Source organism: Anomaloglossus baeobatrachus, chromosome 2, assembly GCF_048569485.1.
Source record: "Anomaloglossus baeobatrachus isolate aAnoBae1 chromosome 2, aAnoBae1.hap1, whole genome shotgun sequence".
Classification (NCBI taxonomy): domain Eukaryota; kingdom Metazoa; phylum Chordata; class Amphibia; order Anura; family Aromobatidae; genus Anomaloglossus; species Anomaloglossus baeobatrachus.
The window spans coordinates 92,027,998-92,049,629 of NC_134354.1; the positions used below are offsets into that span (position 1 = coordinate 92,027,998).

Genomic DNA, 21,632 nt, shown 5'->3' on the forward strand with positions numbered 1-21,632 from the left:
CCTTTGGGAGACCCAGACCATGGGACGTTCCAAAGCTGTCCCTGGGTGGGAATAAACAGAAAAAACTAAGAAGTAGGCAGAGCCTAACTTCACAAGTGGGCGACAGCCGCCTGAAGGATGCGTCTGCCCAAGCTCGCATCGGCCGAAGCATGAGCATGCACTTGGTAGTGCTTCGAGAAGGTATGCAGGCTAGTCCAAGTGGCAGCCTGACAGACTTGTTGAGCGGTAGCCTGGTGCCTAAAAGCCCAAGAGGCACCGACAGCTCTGGTCGAGTGTGCTTTGATCCCCGGCGGGGGAGGCACCTGAGTACTCTGGTAGGCGTCCGAAATGGTCGATCTAATCCAACGGGCCAAGGTCGGCTTAGAAGCAGAGAGACCCTTGCGCCGCCCTGTGGTTAGCACAAAAAGAGAGGTGCACCGCCTAAGTGCAGCGGTGCGAGCCACATAAATCCGGAGAGCACGCACCAGATCTAGAGTATGCAGCGCTTTCTCAAAGCGATGAACAGGGGCCGGACAGAAGGAAGGCAAGGAAATATCCTGGTTAAGGTGGAAGGAAAAGACCACCTTAGGAAGAAAGTCCGGGGTCGGACGGAGAACTACCTTGTCTTGGTGAAAAACCAAAAAAGGTGACTCCGAGGAGAGCACAGCCAAATCAGAGACTCTCCTGAGAGAAGTTATGGCAACTAGAAAGGCCACCTTTTGAGAAAGACGATACAAAGAAATCTCCCTAAGAGGCTCAAAAGGGGGTTTCTGCAATACCGTGAGGACCAAGTTAAGGTCCCAGGGATCCAAGGGCCGCCGATAAGGCGGAATGATGTGAGACGCACCTTGCATGAAGGTGCGGATCTGAGCCAGCTGGGCGAGACGCCGCTGGAACAGCACTGATAGAGCTGAGACTTATCCCTTGAGAGAGTTGAGGGACAGTCCTAGCTGCAGACCGGACTGCAAAAAAGACAGAAGGGTCGGCAACGAGAATGGCCAAGGAGAACGGCCGGAAGAGCGACACCAGGACAGGAAAATTTTCCAAGTCCTGTGATAGATTTTGACGGAGGAAGGCTTACGGGCCCGAGTCATAGTGGATATGACTTCAGGAGGAATACCAGAAGCCGTCAAAATCCAGGACTCAAGAGCCACGCCGTCAATTTGAGTGCCACAGAATTCGGGCGGAAAAACGGACCTTGCGAGAGCAGGTCTGGACGGTCCGGAAGATGCCACGGCATCTCCACGGACAGTTGGAGCAGGTCCGGATACCAAGCTCGCCTGGGCCAGTCCGGTGCAATGAGGATGACTCGACGGCCCTCCATTCTGATCTTGCGCAGGACTCTGGGCAAGAGAGCTAGAGGGGGAAACACGTAGGACAGACGAAACTGGGACCAGTCTTGAACCAGAGCGTCCGCGGCGAAGGCCTGAGGATCGTGGGAGCGAGCCACGTAAACCGGAACCTTGTTGTTGTGACGGGATGCCATTAGGTCCCCGTCCGGAGTGCCCCACTTGCGGCAGATTGACTGAAACACTGCCGGGTGCAGGGACCACTCGCCACCGTCCACGGATTGACGGCTGAGATAATCTGCCTCCCAGTTTTCTACACCAGGGATGTGGACTGCAGATATGGTGGCCTTGGAGTCCTCCGCCCATTGAAGAATGCGTTGGACCTCCAACATTGCCAGGCGGCTGCGTGTCCCGCCTTGGTGATTGATGTAACCAACCGCTGTCGCGTTGTCTGACTGGACTCGAATGTGCCTGCCCGCCAACAGGTGGTGAAAGGCTAGGAGAGCTAGAAGCACAGCTCTGGTTTCCAGCATATTGATTGAAAGGGCTGACTCGGACGGAGTCCAAGTGCCCTGAGCTCTGTGGTGGAGATGTACCGCTCCCCAGCCGGATAGGCTGGCATCCGTGGTGAGAATCACCCAGGACGGAGCCAGGAAGGAGCGCCCTTGGGACAGGGAGAGGGGTCGAAGCCACCACTGAAGAGAGCTCCTGGTCCGTGGCGACAGAGCCACTAACCTCTGTAAGGAGGAAGGCCGCTTGTCCCAACAGCGGAGGATGTCCAGCTGCAGAGGACGCAGATGGAACTGGGCAAAGGGAACCGCCTCTATGGAAGCCACCATTTTGACGCAGCACCTGCATCAGGCGCCTGAGGGAATAACGGCGGGGCCTCAGGAGAGAGTGCACCGCTAGCCAGAGAGACTGCTGTTTGATTAAGGGCAACTTCACAAGTGCCGGCAAAGTCTCGAACTGCATCCCTAGGTACGTGAGTCGGAGTCAGAGTGGATTTGGGAAGATTGACAATCCACCCGAATTGGGCTAGGGTGGCGAGAGTGAGCGAAACACTCCCCTGACAGTCTGCGCTGGATGGACCCTTGACCAGAAGGTCGTCCAGGTAAGGGAGCACTGCCAACCCCTGGAGGTGCAGGACCGCAATCACTGCCGCCATGACCTTGGTGAATACCCGAGGGGCTGTGGCTAACCCGAAGGGGAGAGCCACGAATTGGAAATGATCCTCTCCTATCGCAAAACGTAACCAACGCTGATGCGACACTGCGATTGGCACATGTAGATAGGCATCTCTGATGTCGATGGACGCCGGGAACTCCCCTTGGGTCATAGAGGCAATGACTGATCGCAGAGACTCCATGCGAAAATGCCGAACCCGGACATGCTTGTTGAGAAGCTTGAGATCCAGGATGGGCCGGAAGGTACCGTCCTTTTTTGGAACTAGGAAGAGATTTGAGTAAAAACCTCTGAACCGTTCCTGAGCGGGAACTGGGACAATCACTCCGTTTGCCTGCAAGGACGCCACGGCCTGCGAGAAGGCGGCGGCCTTGGAGCAGGGGGGAGTTGAGAGAAAAAATCTGTTTGGAGGGCTGGAAGAGAATTCTATCCTGTAGCCGTGAGATATGATGTCTCTCACCCACTGATCGGAGACTTGCTTTAACCAAGCGTCGCCAAAGTGGGAGAGCCTGCCACCGACTAAGGACGTGGCTGGAGCGGGCCGAGAGTCATGAGGAAGCTGCCTTAGTGGCAGAACCTCCTGCGGTCTTCTGCGGACGCGCTTTTGGGCGCCAGTTGGATTTCTGATCCTTGGCTGAGTTAGCGGACGAGGCGGAAGGCTTAGAGGATGACCAGTTGGAGGAAGGAAAGGAACGAAACCTCGATTGATTCCTACCCTGGGCGGGTTTCCTGGTCTTGGTTTGTGGCATGGAAGTACTCTTCCCGCCAGTAGCTTCCTTAATGATTTCATCCAGCTGTTCACCAAACAGCCGTGAACCAGCAAAAGGGAGCCCAGCAAGAAACTTCTTGGAAGAAGCATCTGCCTTCCACTCTCGAAGCCACAAAATCCTACGGATAACAAGAGAATTAGCTGAAGCCACCGCAGTGCGGTGAGCAGCCTCTAGCATGGCAGACATGGCATAAGATGAAAAAGCTGAAGCCTGAGCAGTTAAGGTAACCATCTCAGGCATAGATTCCTTGGTGAGGGAATGCATCTCCTCTAGAGAAGCAGAGATGGCTTTGAGAGCCCACACTGCTGCAAAAGTCAGGGAAAACGCGGCCCCCGCAGCTTCATACACAGATTTGGCCAGAAGGTCAATCTGACGGTCAGTGGAATCCTTAAGTGAGGTGCCGTCAGCCACCGACACAACGGTCCGGGCTGATAGCCTAGACACCGGAGGGTCTACCTTTGGGGAGTGAGACCACTCCTTGACCACCTCAGGTGGAAATGGAAACCGGTCATCAGAACCACGCTTTGGAAAGCGTTTGTCAGGGCAGGCCCTGGGTTTGGTCACAGCGGTCTGAAAACTGTAGTGGTTAAAGAACACACTCTTCACTCTCTTAGGCGAGGTAAACTGATGTTTTTCTGCCAGAGAGGGTTGCTCCTCTGACACTGGCGGATTGAGATCCAGCACAGAATTAATAGAAGCAATCAAATCACTAAGGTCTGAGTCACCCTCAGAGAAATCGATGGGATACATAGCCTCCGAGCCCCCAGTGAGGGCATCCTCCTCATCTTGAGAGTCAGCTCTTGAGACAGAGCCGTGGGATGGGGAGGGGGAGGAAACCCTGCGCCTTCTCTTAGAAGGACGGGGTCTGGGATCAGATGATGAATCCTCCGTGAGCTCTGATGGACGGAGGTCAGAGGATAGGAGTCCTCTGTCAAGGGTATTAGAGGCACCCTGTGAGGGGGGCTGATGCATAGTCATCAAAGTCCTGGACAAAAGTCCCATGGACTCAGCAAATGACTGGGATATGGACCTAGAAAAGGACTCTACCCAGGCCAGGGGTTCAGTCACAGGTGGTGCAGCAGCAGCAGCCTGAGAGACCACTGGGGGTGAGACTGCAGGCTGTGGCACCGCCAAGTTAGAGCAACCATCACAGTGTGGATAAATGCTCGGCTCAGGCAGCAGGAGCTTACATGCAGTGCATGCAGAATAAAGCTTTGGAGCGTTGCTCCTTGTGTGAGACATGCTGCTGGAGTGGGGGCTTTGCAGAGAATGAACCCCAGGGAGAATATACAGAGGTCCACAACCGGAGACCGGCTGTGGCTTACCAGACCGCTGAGCGCGGTGTTGTGTGCCCTCCAGATCCGAAGCCCGGTCCCCCAGTGCGCAGCACCTCAGCAGAGATGCAGAATGCAGGATGTCCCAGAGCAGAGTGAACTCTGCCTGAGAAATGGCCGCCGGAGCGAAGAGAGGGGGCGGGACTAGGGGCGTTCCTATAAAAGAGCGGGAACTGGAGGGCTATAGAGACCTGCAGGGAAGGAGGGACGCCCCAGAGTGTCCCTCCCCTGTGTAGAACTGCCGCCGGGAGGAGCCAAACGAAAACGAAACTAGGCCTCTGGCGAAGCCGGGGCCTAAATTTAAGCGGCGAGGCCGACAAGCAGGCACCATCGGTGCGGTTTTCGGGCAAAAGCTGGAGAACCCGCCGGAAAAGTTAAAAACAAATCACATACAGCATACTCTCCCCATACAATAAAGAACCGGGACCCCCAACATAAACGTCTCAGGTACTTAGCTGCTGAGACGCAGGGCCATGTCCCTGGGGATGATTGCTCCGGTCCAACAGAATCCTCAAGGGGCTGTGGATAGAGACCGGACTCCTGCCAGGCATGGAGACCGTGCTGGCGCCCACTTCAAGCCAGAGCCCAGAAGGGATGGTGAAGGAGCGCGGCATGTAAGGCTTCAGCCTTGTAAATCAACCTTAACAACACCGCCGACACAGTGGGGTGAGAAGGGACATGCCGGGGGTCCAGACATGGACCCGCTTTTCTTCAAACTCTTTCCAAAAGTCAAACAAATCAGATGAGAATGCATGTGTGGATGTATGCCTCCTGACACAAAGCGATAAACTGGCTAGGACTGGCTACCAGGGGGTGTATAAGCTCAGAGGGAGGAGCTACACTTTTAAGTGTAGTACTTTGTGTGTCCTCCGGAGGCAGAAGCTAAACACCCATGGTCTGGGTCTCCCAAAGGAACGATAAAGAAAAGGCCGGTGTCCCACTTGCGAGTGCCTCGAGGGTATCTCGCGCAAGTTTCACAGTGCATCACCCATCACGGACTCGAACTCTGCTCACAGGAGCAGTTCGGCTGTATAGAGACGCATGCAACCAACCCGCTCCTGTGAGTCCGTGACGGGTGATGCACCTTGAAACTCGCGCGAGATACATGTGAGGCACTCGCAAGTGGGACACGAGCCTAACTGAGAATATCGGAGCCAAACATTTTCTTATCACCTCACTACACACATCAGAAGAAAAGGCAAATAAACACAGTTTTATTTATCACATGCCAACAAAAACCTAAGCAGGGGATATGCACACAAAGAAAGTAAAAAAATAAATAAATTAGCGGGACGCAGCTAAACAGAATGGTCTTTGGCTGCATTTCCTTATGAAGCAGTATACCTTACATTACATCTTTGTTTTGTGCTTTTTTTTTCTTTTACACATTTGTTGGATTTTGTAATTTTTACTAATAATTGTGTATAATAAAAAAATGTCCTTTGTTATAATTGGTCTAACCGAACCATAATCTGGGAGGACCAGTAACTACTTATGTTGGTTTTCCACTGTAAATGAATTGTAAAAATGGTCTCCAAAGATCTTGTGCCACTTTTTCTGACAATCTGGCAAAGCTTCATAGTTACACTCCACGCAAAACATTTCTTCCATAAATGTCTGCCATACTGATCAGCAGGCACGTATGGAGAACGCTGCATTACTTCCACATCGGCAATGTACCAGGCATAGGTCATTTCTCCAGAGTTGCAAATGAAGCAATCAGCCATTTCTGAGCTTGGGCCTCACTAGTGGTCAGTGTAACCTAGGGGTACTCGCACTTTCCCTTAAGCTGTGCCTTCAATGTGCAGCGCCGTGCATGATCTCAGCTTTGAGGGCGCATTGATAAAATTAAGTGGCATATCGACTATTCTTTTAGTACATTGCAATTCTATACAGAGCAGCTGTAATTAGGTAGAGGCTAACTGCAGCATTTCCTTTATTGAAATAGACCCCATGTGTTGCTTTTTATCATCTTCCTTCCCAAAGAATAACACAAATTGGTTAACAAACAAAAAAATTATTCTGATCAGTGAAATGTTATTAAAGGTCAACCAAAGACACAAAATGGTAACAACAAAACAGTCCCTGCTAATTACTCCAGTTCTCTCTGCCGGTCTTTACTTTGCTGCAGAGATCATGTGATCACAGCAGCCAATTAATGGCCTCTGCAGGTGGGCAGAATGAAAACGATGCCAGTGATTGTCTATGGCCGTCATGTGAGTAGACGGCCTGTGATCATTGGAGGGAAGTAAACAGAGACCGGCTGGGAGCACCAGAACAGCAGCACTGGATTGACGGGATACTTCACATAAGTAATGACTTTGTTATTTTACCCCATGTAAACTATTTTTTTTGTGATTTTTAGAAAATTGCTTTACAAAACGCACTGTTCTCTTTGGGACCATCACTTGTGAAACGTGCGGGAACAATACATTATATTATATTATAACATATATATACACATATATATATATATATATATATATATACACATATATATATATACATACACATACACATACATATACATACATATACATATATATATATAACAACAGAACCCTCTTTTTACAGGGGCCAATTTCTGGATCAGTGCTTCTTATTGGCCCATTCATATGGGTAGACAAAAAAGCATGACAGATGGTTCTGGGTAGTACAATTTGCATGCCGTCAGCAGCACATTTTCTATTTACAAAGAGTGATGTGCTGCTGATAACGATGATTTAATGGCCTGCATGAACGATTCAATCATACAAACTATCAATTGACTGGGGGAAGGCTAGTGTCCTGTGTAAATAAGGAATTTTATGTATAAATATAAATCATTGGGCTCCAATCTGATTAAAGTACCAATTTTACTAAACCAGCAATGGGAACGAAGATTTACAAAGGACAACATCCTAAAAGGATAGAGGGGTCCTCTTCAGAAGCAACGCCTCCTATACATAATATGCACTGTAATATTATGCATTTGGTAGATATTAATGTCACATCGTGTTAATGTCATACAGTGACACTTTTTCAGTAAAATATGTGACCCCCCTGTGAAGAGTACACGAGCTTCACAGTGTAAAAGGGAAAAGTAATATCATGGTCTGTTACCCAACACGAGCAAAAGAACAATGAGCGGCTGCGCTTCATTTACAGTTCCCACACGACCGCATGCTTGGAGGTATGGACTGTAATTAAATTTGGGGATTTATCAGTCTTTATAGGGTGCAGCAGCACAAAATTGTGAACAATAAATCAATTGCGAATTAATTCACATCTCAGTTACCCAGCAGACCCAAATCAAGAATGCTGCATCCATAATGCGTTCAATAGAAAATGGAGAAGGAAGGCCTTGTACATCTTGGTGGATTTATCATGAAACCTTTAATAACTGCTAAGCTGTATAAATATGAGGCAGATTTCTGCTGAAAAAAAGCCTCCAATCTTAGATAGAAAAATCCATGTACATGGTGTAGGACATGCAGAGGACGTGCTCCACACGTAGGCCACCTTTACATGGCAGTAATGTGCGTCAACTGTAAGCCAAAACCAAGATTGAAACATACGCTGTGGTCGTAATGGCCGCAATTATTTTGTTTGTCAAAGTTTAAAGTGGTTGGCGATTAGTAGTGATGAGCGAGCACTGCCATTCTTGGGTGCTCGGTACTCGTTAGGACCAGTTGGATGCTCAGATGGGTGCGACTCGAGGACTCGAGTATAATGGAGGTCAATGGAGTCCCCCATTGACTTGCATTATACTCTGGTGCGAGTCCCTCATTGACTTCCATTAAACTCGGGTGCTCGAGTCCTCCATTGACTTCCATTATACTAAGCTACTCGAGTGCCCCATTGACTTTAATTATACTAGGGTGCTTGAGTCCCCTATTGACTTCCATTATACTCGGGTGCTAGGGGACTTCCATTATAGTTAGGTGATGGAGTCCCCTATTGATTCCATTATCCTCGAGTCCCCCATTGACTTGCATTATACTTGGGTGCTCGAGTCCCCCATTGACTTCCATTATACTCAGGTGCTTGAATGGCACCCATCCGAGAATCGAACTGCTCTTAGCGAGTACCGAGCACCCGAGCATGGTAGTGCCCACTTATAACGGGTGATTACTTACTGATTGTTCGGTGTCCCACCGCTATTACCTGCATTGAAAAGTCAACTTTTATTCCTGTTACAAGATGGCGTGGGCAGTCAGACGTCCAAATGCGGCTTCATTCAATCCCTATTAGGCTGCACAGAAAAATCTGAGTACAGCGCTCAGGAGCCCTATAGAAAATGAATGGAGGGTTCTGCTGATCGGTGGAGGTCCCAGAGGTTGCACCCTCATGGTCAACACTGGCACATTACACACTCATACTGAGGATAACTTCTTTAGACAAGGTCTTTAATTACGGTAATTGTGTCAGGGAACAGTTAAAAAAAAAAACACAAAAGGATGAAGGCTAGAGTGGTTCTCGATTACTGCGTGGAAATACAGCCTAAGGAGAACAAATCATAACATAAAAATGTACATGTTGTGGATGTTTAGCGTCCAGTCCTACTTCTGGCTTACATATAATAAAGCATAGTAATGATCAATATACTGCTATGAGAAAGTGGCCCGGGGCTCTGATCACATCAACGTTGAGGCGTCTGTTTACAACGGAGGCCACAATGCTGCGCTGGATCAGTCAGAATATTTAATTTGTGCTTTAAGAAAATAATATTATTCCAAAATACCAAGATTCCCCTCATCTGAAGACAGCAGTGGACACACCATATCAAGTATTTTTTATTGAGAAAACCATAATAGAAAGGTTAGTGCTTGGGACATACTATTTACGAGCTTTAATGAACAGAATCATTGGTTTTAGGCTGCTTTCACACTACGTTTTTTTAACATGCGTCATGAACGTTATTTTGCTGTAAAAGTGGATCCTGTTTTTACAAAGAAAAACGCATGTGTTATTTTCCTATCACTTGGAAGTTTATGGGCGGGCATTGAAGTCATGTGATCGGGAGTGAGGGGAACTGAACGTGATAGACTGGGAGCCGGCATCTGACAGCTGCAGACGCTGGTAACCAAGGTAAACATTGGGTAACTAAGCGAAGTGCTTTGCTTGGATACTCTATATTTACCGTGGTTACAAGCATCCGTAGCTGCTGGGAGCCGGGCTGCCTGCTCCCTGCATACATAACCAAGGTAAATATCGGGTAACTAATCGAAGCTCTTTGCTTGGTTACCCGATATGTACCTTGGTTACGAGCGTCCGCCACTCTCAGGCGGGGGAGAGAGAGGAGAGAGAGGGAGGGGGAGAGAGGGAGGGGGGAGAGAGAGACCGATCATACCAGGCTGGTTTCTGGGCATGCTCAGTAGAGCAAGCAGGATCCTATCTATCAGCATGCCAGCGTTCACATGCAGTATAGTCAGGATCCAGCAATTTGCAGTATTTGGACGCAGCTCAAAAACGCTACAAGTAGCGTTTTTGAAAAAAGTTAAACTGCAAGTCGCTGGATCCTCACTATAACGCACGCAAACGCATGTTGACGCAAGTCCATTGCAAATGCATTGAAATGAAAAACGCATTTGCACTGGATCCGTTTTTGCGTTAAAAAAACGTTCCTGACGCATGTTAAAAAAACGTAGTGTGAAAGCAGCTTTAGCTGATAATTAGGAGCATACAGGCGAGGTCCATGGCACTATAACTTTGAAACAAAATCAGGGGTACCATTTGCCATGGTGGACGGGGGTAGGGTTTCGCTTGTATGTGGCCAGCTGCCCCAGTGGTCTCATCCCTTTGTATTTAAACATCACTAACCAAGGACATTGGTGCAAGCAATAGGCAAATATGAAAATTATAATATTAAATGAATGCAGCTGTAATAACCATTACATCAGACACTAATAATGTTGCATTCATAAAGTGTGAAAAATAACTATTCTTTATAAAGCTAGAACCTTAGTAACTCCATAGGGGCACACCAGTGTATAAGCGTTACTCAGTGCTTTGAATTATATTATAAGCCAATAATGTTGTATTAACAAAAGGACCAAACTGCTATATTTTACACAGTGGTTTCTGATTGGCTGCAGCGGTTATCCGACTTCCCCTGCGGGTGGAATAAAAGACAAAAATGGTGGTCAACATTAAAGGGAATCTGTTACCAGTTCACTGCCACCTAATCTGAGAGCAGCATAATGGTAAGACAAGAGACCCTGATTCCAGCGATGTGTCACTTACTGGGCTGCCTACTGTAGTTTTATAAAAATTGGTATTTTATCACCAGGACAAAGTGCCACTAATGCACTAGTAAAGCTGAGCTGTGTATATTCCCCACCACTGATTGGCAGCTTTCTGCCTATGCACAGTGCACACAGAAAGCAGCTAATCAGTGGTGGTGGAGTTATATAGAGCTCAGTATTCAGAGAACTGCTAGAATTGCAGCAGAAAAAAAAACAGTTTTTAATCAAAACTGCAGCAAGAAGTAAAAAGTAAAGTAAATTAGGATCTCGCCCCAATATTATTCTGCCCTCAGATGGGGTACTAAAAACCTGGTGACAGATTCCCTTTAAGGAGCCACAATGAGGTCCAGGAAGTAAGGGTAGATTTAGTTTTTATTTTAGGACAACCACATGCCTATTTTTTAAAGTATTTCCACAATGGACAACTCCTTCATATAAAAAAAAAAAAAAAATGCATAACAACAGTATAGACAACAATAACCAAGTGCTCTAATTATATAATATAAATTAACATTTTCACATTTTTCTTTTTTAAATCAAAGAATTATAAAGTTAAATAACTGGTAACAATGACAAGAAATACAGAATTCAGGCAATAACAAATTAATTTATATATATATATAAAAAAAAAATTTCCGCAAGTTGGATGTTTTCACTACTTCAAGGGCAAGATGAATCCCAATGAGAGTCGTCTGGTGCTCTGCATGCATGAAGTGTGCGGCCAATTAATACACTGGCACATTAAAGTACTCATGCCGGGGCTACAAGAGAAAAGCAGGTTCAAATGCAACATCAACCAGCGGGCGAGATACACTAAAGACTGCAGGAAGACAATCACTGGGGTGCTAGAAATCAATATGGGCTACTGCATGAGCCAGCAGCACCCGGTTATTGAGGAGAAAGGGTTAAATTAATTTTTCTGATTGATGTTAATAAGTTTGATCAACAAGAAGTATCGGGGTGCGGCAACATGGCGGACGCTCCGCCCAAAAATAGTGGAGCGGAGGGCAGGGCTTAGGCTGAATGGCCGACCTCAGCATATGGCCGCACCCTTAGGATCTCAAACACTCCCTTTCCCAAAAAGGTTAGAGCTGTACATTATACACTGTATATCCCAAGCCTAAGGATCTGACGTATTGCATAGAACATACTATAAAGACCAAAAGTAAAAACTCAGCTGGCTTAAAAAGGTAATTGACCCTGTGGACACAAGAAAAATAAAAAAAAATGGCAAACCAAAAAAAAAAAAAAAAAAGTCTCCAATTCTCCCCAAACTACTGGCATCACAGCTCACAAAGCTTCGCTGCCAGTAGTACAGTACATGATCTGTGAGGTCACTGATTGGCTGAAGTAGTCACATGATAAAAAATATGAAACAAAGCCTGGGGAAACTATCAGAGCAGCAACGATGAACCAACAGGGTAGTTTTATCACAGATGTGCAGCTACGTTTAGATTTCTTCCCGGGTCTGATAATACCATTAGGTGTAGTCCTAAAAAGGTCTCAAAAGAGGTGTTAAAGCACTACGCTAGTGAGTTTTTTTGGAGGGCGTTGGAGTGGCGCTTTAAATCTAAATAATCTAATGTTCCTGCCCCTATTCACCCTCCGGCGTCTTCACCTTTTACCGACACCGCTCTGGTTCCACAGTGTTGTCTTGTGCCTGTAACTTCTGACTGGCCGGAAGTCAGAAGTTACATCACAAGCTCTCAATACAAGTCTATGAGAGCCAGAACAAGGCTCTCATAGATTTGTATTGAAGAAACACTGGAGCTGCCGACCGATCATAAACTGCAGAAGACCGAGGAGAGCGGTGCGGCTAGAAGTTGAAGATGACAACAGGTGGGTATAACACTCGGAGAGGGGACCTTAGATAAAAAGTGCCACTTCAGCAGTAAAACAACAAAACATAACACTGCACTGGTGCTTTAACTGACAAACTCACTACCACATACACGTGAGCTACACCTGCAAGTTATATATACTACCGTATTAACTGAGTAGTGAGTTTAGGATGTAGGGGCATGTAATACTGTTCTCCAATAGAAAATCAGAACATCCAATAGTATTTATACAAGTGTATCACATATTACTATTGTAAGAATTGCTAGACTTTTGTATTAGTGGCCTTTTTGAACCCCCCTCCACTTACCTGAATTTCTACTGGTTCGATGTGAAGACATGAGATTGGATTCAGTGACTAATGAATACTATCTTCCCACCAGCGGCTGATATGAAATGGCTATGATATATGGATATGATATATATTACACAGCGTATGGAAAAACACATTTGGCGGGATTCATCACAGCTTTATTGCCAGTATTCTGGAGTAAAATGCTTTGAAACGTCGCAGAATATTGGTGCAACAGGAGGCTGTGCTTAAATTATGCGACTTTTTCCACCCTCCGCACCAACTTTGACAAAGTGGCCGGAGAGGGGGTGGGATGGGGCCGTGGAGACCACTGCTCATCAAATTCATAATGACTGGTAATGTATGCCACACCACAAATCTTACTCCAACAGGGACAGGAGTATAATTAGTGGCGAGGTGCACACAGAGGTGTACGCCACTTGTCCTGTAATCCTGATTCATAGGTAGTCATTAGCCTCTTCATGTATCAGGAGTGTCTGACTACAGCACATCTTTTCCATCAAGACCTGCATGAGCCACGCCAGTCTTGGTGTATTGGGCCCTTTGACTACATTCAAAAATTTTGCATATCCCCTAAACCTCAAAGTACCATATTTTTCAGACTATAAGACACACTTTTTTTTGGGGAAAGTGGGGGGTACAGCTTATAGTCCGATGGCTGCAGGGAAAGGGGGTGTGGTGGTGGTGGAGCGGGTTATCAGAGGCAGGAGCAGGCTATAGCAGCGCCTACCGTGACCACGTGGGCTCGCTCATTATCCTCATTTCATATGCACTGCATCCCGACGCCCATCATCTCGCAACCCTGAAGCCGGCGCTAAGAGTTGGGCGGGATGATGGGCGGGGGGTGCACGCATACTAAACAGCCTGATCACCCCTGGCTCCTACAGCCTTGAGTGAACATGTGTGGCTATAGTCACTGCCCCCTGCGTATCATCATCATTAGCGCGGGGGGCAGTGACTAAGTATACTCACCCGTCACCGTTCCCTGCAGCATCGCGATGTCCTCCTGTCTGCCGGCCCGCTGATGTGTGTGGAGAGCGATGCACACAGCAATGACGTCATCCCTGTGCACACGGCTCCACACAGGTCAGCGGCGCTGCTGCTGGTACAGACAGGAAGACGAGCGTGGAGTGAGGAAAGGTGAGTATAAATGTTTATGTATTTATGTGTGCCACAGGATGTGGGCCATATACCAGGATGAGGGCTATAACAGGATGGGAGACATATATACAAGGATGGGGATAATAGACAAGGCAAAGGATCATTACCTTAGTAGAGAATTTGGGGACATTACCCCCATAACAGTGTCCGCAGCAGATCCTCGCCCCATAACAGTGTGACATGACCACGTTTTGCTTAAAATGTTATTTTCCTCCTCTAAAACCAGGGTGCGTGTTATGGGCCGATGCGTCTTACAGTCCGAAAAATACGGTACATGTTACATTGTTCTGCATGTCAGATACTGGATCTTGATATCAAATTCTCTATCCAGGGACACAAAAAAAAAAAAGAATGACATACTCACCTGTTACTGTAAAAAATATATTACATTCAACTACCCCAGTATGATTCTTCGGTGCATGCATTTCTTGTAGTAGTCAATAGTTATTTGCAAGTTTACATTTTTCTTTGGGGAGAATATGAGCAGAAAAATGAGGGAAGGGGCGTGTGATCATCTTCATTAGTATTCTCAAAATGTAAGATATAGAATGTTTGCTCTCAATTCCCCACTTCTAGTAATCTAGCCCGGAAAATAACTACAGCAGCCGCCACATATGGCAAAGAAGAATAGATTGCGCACATCCCATCATTAATGTGTAGAAGGCATTGTGTACATCTGCTTTCCACTTGTGGATTCAAGTTAGTGCTCCTCGTCCCATTTCCATAATAATGATAGTTTTTTCTAAAGCTGCTGCTTCTGGAAAACGATCCGAGTCTGTGATAATAGTCAGTTTATCCTCCGCCTAATGTAACACAAGAGGCATCATTAATTTAAATAGAAAGGCGCAGTCTCGCAGACAATGCACTCGCTATGGAGACAGCCACGGAGCACCAACAATCCATCTTCACAGAGGTTCCTCCAAGGTTACCCTGTAATGTACTTGAGATTTTACAACTCTCTGCTCCATAAGCAGATGCTTCACCATTGCTATATAGGAAAATAATTATAACTATGTTTGAACAGAGTGACTTATAGAAAAGGAATTTAAGAGACCTGAAGAATCGTGACGGTGATTAAAAGAGAACCTTTGATGTGGAATTGGAGACAATGTGCAAACTGCTGCACGACGGAATTACCGGTACTTTTTTTTAATTTTGCTTCACCGTTATGGAGATATTAGCAATCAAAGTATTGGTACCTAACAGGTTACCTTTTCCTTTTTTTTTTAAAAAAAAAAAAAAAAAAATTCCAACTGGATGTAACTAAAGTTTTCACTGGGGGTGTCTACTTTTATTCCCTGTATGATGCTGACCAATCATAAGCAGGCAGCAATAGCCATAGAAAACAAGTACACGCCCCCACCATGGCTAAGGTTTCTCAGTGTGTGAGATGTAAGGATACAGTCCTGATCTCCTGGTCTAACCTCCTGCATAACTTAAAAAATAGAAAAAGAGCCAGGTCAGCATCGTATTGGTATGGAATGGAGTCTCTTGATCCGCACGGAGAACGCCCCGGCCAGGGCTGCACGACTCAGGAAAAAGAAAAATCCAGGTTAACCATGATTGAGACTTTACCGAGGTCAAAACGTATTGGATTTACTCCCTAAAAACCGCTTTACACGCAACGAAATCGCTAACGAGATATGGTTGTGGAGTCACGAAATTCGTGACACACATTTGGCATCGTTAGCAACGTTGTTGCGCGTGATACCTACGAGCGACCGCTAACGATCCGAAAAACATCGTTCCTTTCCCAAATATTGTTGCTCATTTTGGACGCAGGTTGTTCGTCGTTCCTGAAGCAGCACACATCACTACATGTGACACCCCAGGAACGACGAATAGCAGCTTTTTTGCGTCCTCCGGCAACGAGGTGGGAGTGACGTTAATGCGGCTGCTCTCCGCCCCTCTGCTTCTATTGGTGGCCTGCTGTATTACGTCGCTGTGACACCGCACGAACCTCCCCCTTAAAAAAGAGTTTGTTAGCCGGCCACAGCGACGTCATTAGGAAGATATATGCGTGTGACGCGTACTAGCGATATTGTTCGCCACGGGCAGCGATTTGCCCGTGACACACGAACGACAGGGGCGGGTGCGAACACTAGCGATGTCGCAGCGTGTAAAGCGGCTTTAAGAGGTCTGTTTTGTGCCAGTACTGCTGCGGCATTATTTTAATGGCTTAATAAAAGGAACATCTTTTCATCCCTACATTTCTCTGCTGGATTTTTCCCTTTTTCTTGAGTCCTGCATAAATTAGGCAAGACAGGACAGCTGAGTTTACATGTGTCACATTACAAACCCTTCTATTAGCTTGCCTGATTTTTAGTGTCAGTAATCACACTTATGCCTGCTGTGCTCAGTCAACTTGTCAATCCCTCTACAATGGGTTCAGGGCTGTCATATTATACACTGAAGTAGCTGGTCTGTTCTGGACTACTCCTGTGTCATATGTAATAACAGCCTGCTCCGATCTCACTGCAGAGCTATTACAAGTTGTGCACAACAGATACACTGTAAGATTACTAACATCTCTGTATAGGTAGTGTGGGGAAAGGGGCAGTACAGCAGAGCTAACCATGCTATTAAAGTAGGAGAGCTGATAGAAGGGTTTGTAAGGGCTGTACCCTTAGGCTGCTTTCACACCTCCGGTTTTTGCTATGCGGCACAATCCGGCACTTTGCAGGAAAATCGCAACCGTTTTTTTTTGCTGCCAGTTGCGATTTTCCTGCATAGACTTTAATTAGTGCCGCATTGTGCCGCATGGCCTTGCGTTCCGTCCGGTTTTTGCCGCATGCGGCAGATTTAGCCGATGCGGCGGCTGGATGGAACGTTGCCTGGCACGTTTTTTCGTGCGGCAAAAAAAAACGCATCGCGCCGCATTCGGCCGATGCGGCGCATTTTTCAATGCATGCCTATGGCGGCCGGATGCGGCAATAACCGCATCCGGCCGCTGCATGCGGTTTTTGCCACTGCGCATGCTCAGTAGCATGCCGCAAGCGGCAAAAACCGGACTGGCCGCAAAGGAAAAACTTATGCAAAGGATGCGGTGTTTTCACCGCATCCGTTGCATAGCTTGCACAGCCGGATTGAGCCGCAGAGCTCAAGCCGGATGTGTGAAAGTAGCCTTACATATCACACACGGAAAAAACAGCTTTAAATCTATTATGGGGGTGCTCTTTATTTTAGGTGTTGCTGCCTGCTTATGATTGGTCAGCATCATACAAGGAGAAGACGTACACGCCCCCACTGAAAATTCTATCATAAAACCATTTGGACTTAAAAAAGGAACCGGTCATCAGATTTGGCCCCTATAAGCTGCGGCCACCATTAATGAGCTCTTATATACAGCATTCTAGAATACTGGATATAAGAGCTCAGACCGCTCTGTAGAACATAAAAAACACTTTTTTAGTACTCCACTAGGGGGGCGGTCCGGTCTGATGGGTGTGCTGCTCTCCGGTCCGGCGCCTTCTCTCTGCTGCGATCGCCGTCCTCCTACTCAGCCCAGTGTTGATGACGTGAACTAAGTTATCCACACAGCACAGCATTGCGGTCCTGCGCAGGCGCACTTTGATCTGCCCTAATGAGGGCAGATCGAAGTGCTGTAATGCACAAGCGCGAGGAAAGGTTAAAAACCGCCTGCACATGCGCACTACAGTACTTTGATCTGCCCTGAGTAGGGCAGATCAAAGTGCACCAACGCAGGACCTCAATGCCGGCTACTGTGGATGACGTAGAATGCACCATGCACACAGGCCTCAGAAGAAGGAGGACGGAGATCGCCACATAGAGGAGGCACCGGACCGGAGAACTGCGACACCCATCGGATTAGACTGGATCGCCCCTTAGGTGAGTATTATGTTCTACACAGCGGCATGGACTCTTATATACAGTATTCTAGAGAACTGTATATAAGAGCTCACTGGTGGTGGCCGCAGCTTATAGTCGCCAAATCTGATGACTGGTTCCTTTTAAAAATAAAAAAATGTAATACGTAGGGGCCAAATACTCTAATTTTTCTGCAACAGGTGGCAAAACTTAAAAAAAAAAAAAAAAAGTTGTATTACATTTTGTCACTATTCCATGGTGTGTCCAATTCAAATTGAAAAATGTGGTGAATGGTCCTCTTTAATACCCACAACTTTATTGATAGGGTGCCTTTAAGAATTACATTTTCCTTCTTCAGATTGCTTGTAAAATAAAACATTACAAGCTGCTCAATGCTGTTCAATCTCCATCCGAACAGCGGGGCATCCGGTCAGCCAATGCCATCTCTTTAAGGGCCCATTACACGCTACGATATATCTTACGATATGTCGTCGGGGTCACGTTGTTAGTGACGCACATCCGGCATCGTTTGACATATCGTAGCGTGTGACAGCTACGAGCGACTGTGATCGAGCAAAAATACTCACCTTATTGTTGCTCGTTGACACGTCGCTCATTTACAAAAAAAATCGAACATCCTTCTGCGTGCCGGTTGTTCATTGTTCCCGGGGCAGCACACATCGCTCCGTGTGACACCTCGGGAACGATGAACTGCAGCTTACCTGCGTCCGCCGGCAATGCGGAAGGAAGGAGGTGGGCGGGATGTTACGTCCCGCTCATCTCCGCCCCTCCGCTTCTATTGGGCGGCCGTTGTGTGACGTCGCTGTGACGCCGAACGTCCCTGTGACGCCGAACGTCCCTCCCCCTTCAGGAAGAGGATGTTCACCGCCCACAGCGACGTCGTTTGGAAGGTAAGTACGTGTGACGGGGGTTACCGACTTTGTGCGACACGGGCAACAAATTGCCCGTGACGCACAGATGATGGGGGCGGGTGCGATCGCACGATAAATCACCGCGTTTAAAGTGGCCTTTACTCTTGTGAACAATCATCTCAGTTTATGTCTTATTTGATAAGTTTTAAGCAGCACGTACACATCCGTGTGTCACTGTCTGATTCATAGACGCCTGTGCGTCTCCTGACCTAAAGTTAACAGCCTTATAGGAATATACGAGATGGGCAGACTTGGGTTAGGAAACCTACGGCCTTGTGCATGCATCATGATCAATACGCGGATGGGAACACACGGATGTATGATCTGGCCTTAGGCTTTAGCGGAGTAAAGAGAAACTGGAGGCAGAACAAATAGAGAGCGCAGCTGTCAGAAATGAGACTGAGTGCTAACCCGGAGCCTGCACTGTGTTGTAATCCATACACGGCTGCAGAAGGAAACCAGTTACAATTTTGCTAATTAGTATCAAATGCAAAAATTATTTATATAATATGGTACAATCCATGCAAAAACAAGCAAAAGGTGTCCATAGCCCTCAAGGGCTTCATATTCCTTCTCCACCCTCAAACACAATACTAAAGACCAGGGGGCATTCTCTGTAAGTGGAAGAAAAGAGAAACCGACAGCTAAATAGGAAAGGATTCTTTACAGTTAGAGCAGTCAGACAGTGGAATGCCCTACCACAAGAGGTAGTGATGGCCGATACTATAACAGCTTTTAAAAAACGGCTGGATGATTTCCTCAGTGTGCACATCATTGTCAGTTATAAATGATTTAGTGACAAAATGTATAATTGGTGGAGAAAGGCTGAACTAGATGGACCTAGGTCATTTTTCAACCTATGTAACTAAATGTAATACAGCAAGTGAAGCTGACAAATCCCAGGAGCCGGGTAGTAGGCATCAAACCTATAATAGCATTGCTGCTACTGAATTGCTGGGGGTAGTAAGCTATTGAGGTCTAAGGACGTTCTTATTCCCTGGTGATTAAGTAGTAAAGTTTGAAGGAGGGAAACGTTTATTTATTTAAAAAAAAAAAGTTGTGACTAAAGCAATTTGGAACACAACAAACCTGTCTTAAAGCAAAAAGGAAGAAAAAAATACATAAATATCCTATTTTTGAATAATGGACGGAAACATGAGACTTTTTACTCTATATCCTTGTTGGCCAACTACATAGGCAGAGCAGTGGATTCTGTATCCTGCCCTGATCAAAGGGAAAACCAGACTGGAACCGCTCGTTAGGCAGTGTATGTGTGATCTGAGCAAACGGCTGCACAAACGACGAGCCTCCGCAATCCCATCTGAGATAATGACCAACATGTTGCCGGCTTACACCATAATCAGAGATGATCATTAGAGGTTAGGAAAAACACGCCTGTGTTACATGGGATTGTGCTTTCCAGCAACAATTATCTAATGTATATGGAGGCAGCGTAAATGTGGCATCATTACCTGTGGAAACATGGCTCTTACAAGTACCGTGGTAACATTCCTGACCCTTTGTTGCATTTAATGATAAGTATTGCCGTAAGTGAGCTCAATTTCCAGGTAGTAAAAATGCACGGATAAAGGAATATTCAAGTGTAAAGAAGACATCAGCTATTCCATGTAGATGCTGAGAATGGAGGGAACACGAGTCAGTGGGGCTCACCGGAGGATAAACGATGGCTTGTTTAGGCCAGAGTTCCTCTTAGGCCTAAGACACACGGCATGAAAATCGGAGCAAGTGGAATGCGATAAAACACCGCATTCCACTCGGACCAATATTAGCCTATGTGCCAGAACCAAGAGCGATTATTTTCTCAGCCCTAATCGGACCGAGAAAACAATCACAGGATGCTGCGATTGTAATGCGATCCTTGTTTCTCTCGCACCCATTCAAGTCTATGGGGCGAGAGAAAATCGCACTGCACTCACGGTACACTGCGGTACCGCGAGTGCAGGGCGAGAATGGCAATAGCCGGTTACGGATGAGAGAGGGACATAAATCCCCCCCTCCCCTCCTCCGTGCCGGCCCGCACCCCGCAGCTGAAGTCAGATAGTATGATCAGTTCTCAGTCGCAGTGACACTCGCATGACACTCGTCTCCTGCTGTGCTGCCAGTGTGAGCAGAGTGTCATGCGAGGATCGCAGTAGTCCCCCGTGTGGCTCCAGCCTTAAAAGGGATATCTGGAACTTAGTTTAAAAAAAAAAAAAAAAAGTGTGCCTAAGCACGAACAAGCAGGTAGTTGGTAACTACTTGCTCGTTGTGTCTGGCGGCATTCTTCCCCGGCACAGGACGGCGCTGCAGACATCATGCTGATTGACAGCCACTCCCTGCTGCCTAAAGGGAAAACAAGAAGCGTCAACACAGAAACCCATAGCGGCGATATTGACTTACAGTGCCCTTATCCCAGGAGCAGGTGCTGTAAAGCAATATCGCCGCTATGGGCATATATGTCCGAAGGATCAGTCTTTGGCCGGGGCCACACTTGCATGTGACTCACACGTGAATCAAGTCGCATTCCCCAGAACGCCCATCTCTGGACAGGGGCGTGCAGTTGCATGTATTTCTATGTCCAGAGAGCAGCAGGCTGCGGCGGGTGACGCGCCTCAATCCTCACACAAGTCATAGGGAAATAGGACTCTGGCCTTTAACTGCTCTGTGCTGGTGAATAACAAGTCGGGCAGAACAGGCAGGTGGTTAGCAATGACCTGCCTCCTGTTAGTACTTAAGCACTTTTTTTTTTTTTTTTTAAACAAAATCCCGTATATCCCC

The 21,632-nt window shown here is 46.9% G+C and overlaps 1 protein-coding gene across 4 annotated transcripts in view; it reads right to left on the reverse strand.

Moving 5' to 3' along the window:
* The window catches only part of AP1S2 (adaptor related protein complex 1 subunit sigma 2), a 129,943-nt gene that overhangs the window by 32,463 nt on the left and 75,848 nt on the right, over positions 1 to 21,632 (reverse strand). The window contains exon 5 of one of the 4 annotated variants that reach the window (XM_075335166.1): positions 11,260 to 11,542. The exons of the other annotated variants lie outside the window; for them this stretch is intronic. Coding sequence (XP_075191281.1) covers positions 11,507 to 11,542 — 36 coding nt within the window. The 3' untranslated portion in view covers positions 11,260 to 11,506. Of the gene's footprint in view, positions 1 to 11,259; positions 11,543 to 21,632 lie in introns of those variants that run through there. 4 annotated transcript variants of the gene reach the window in all.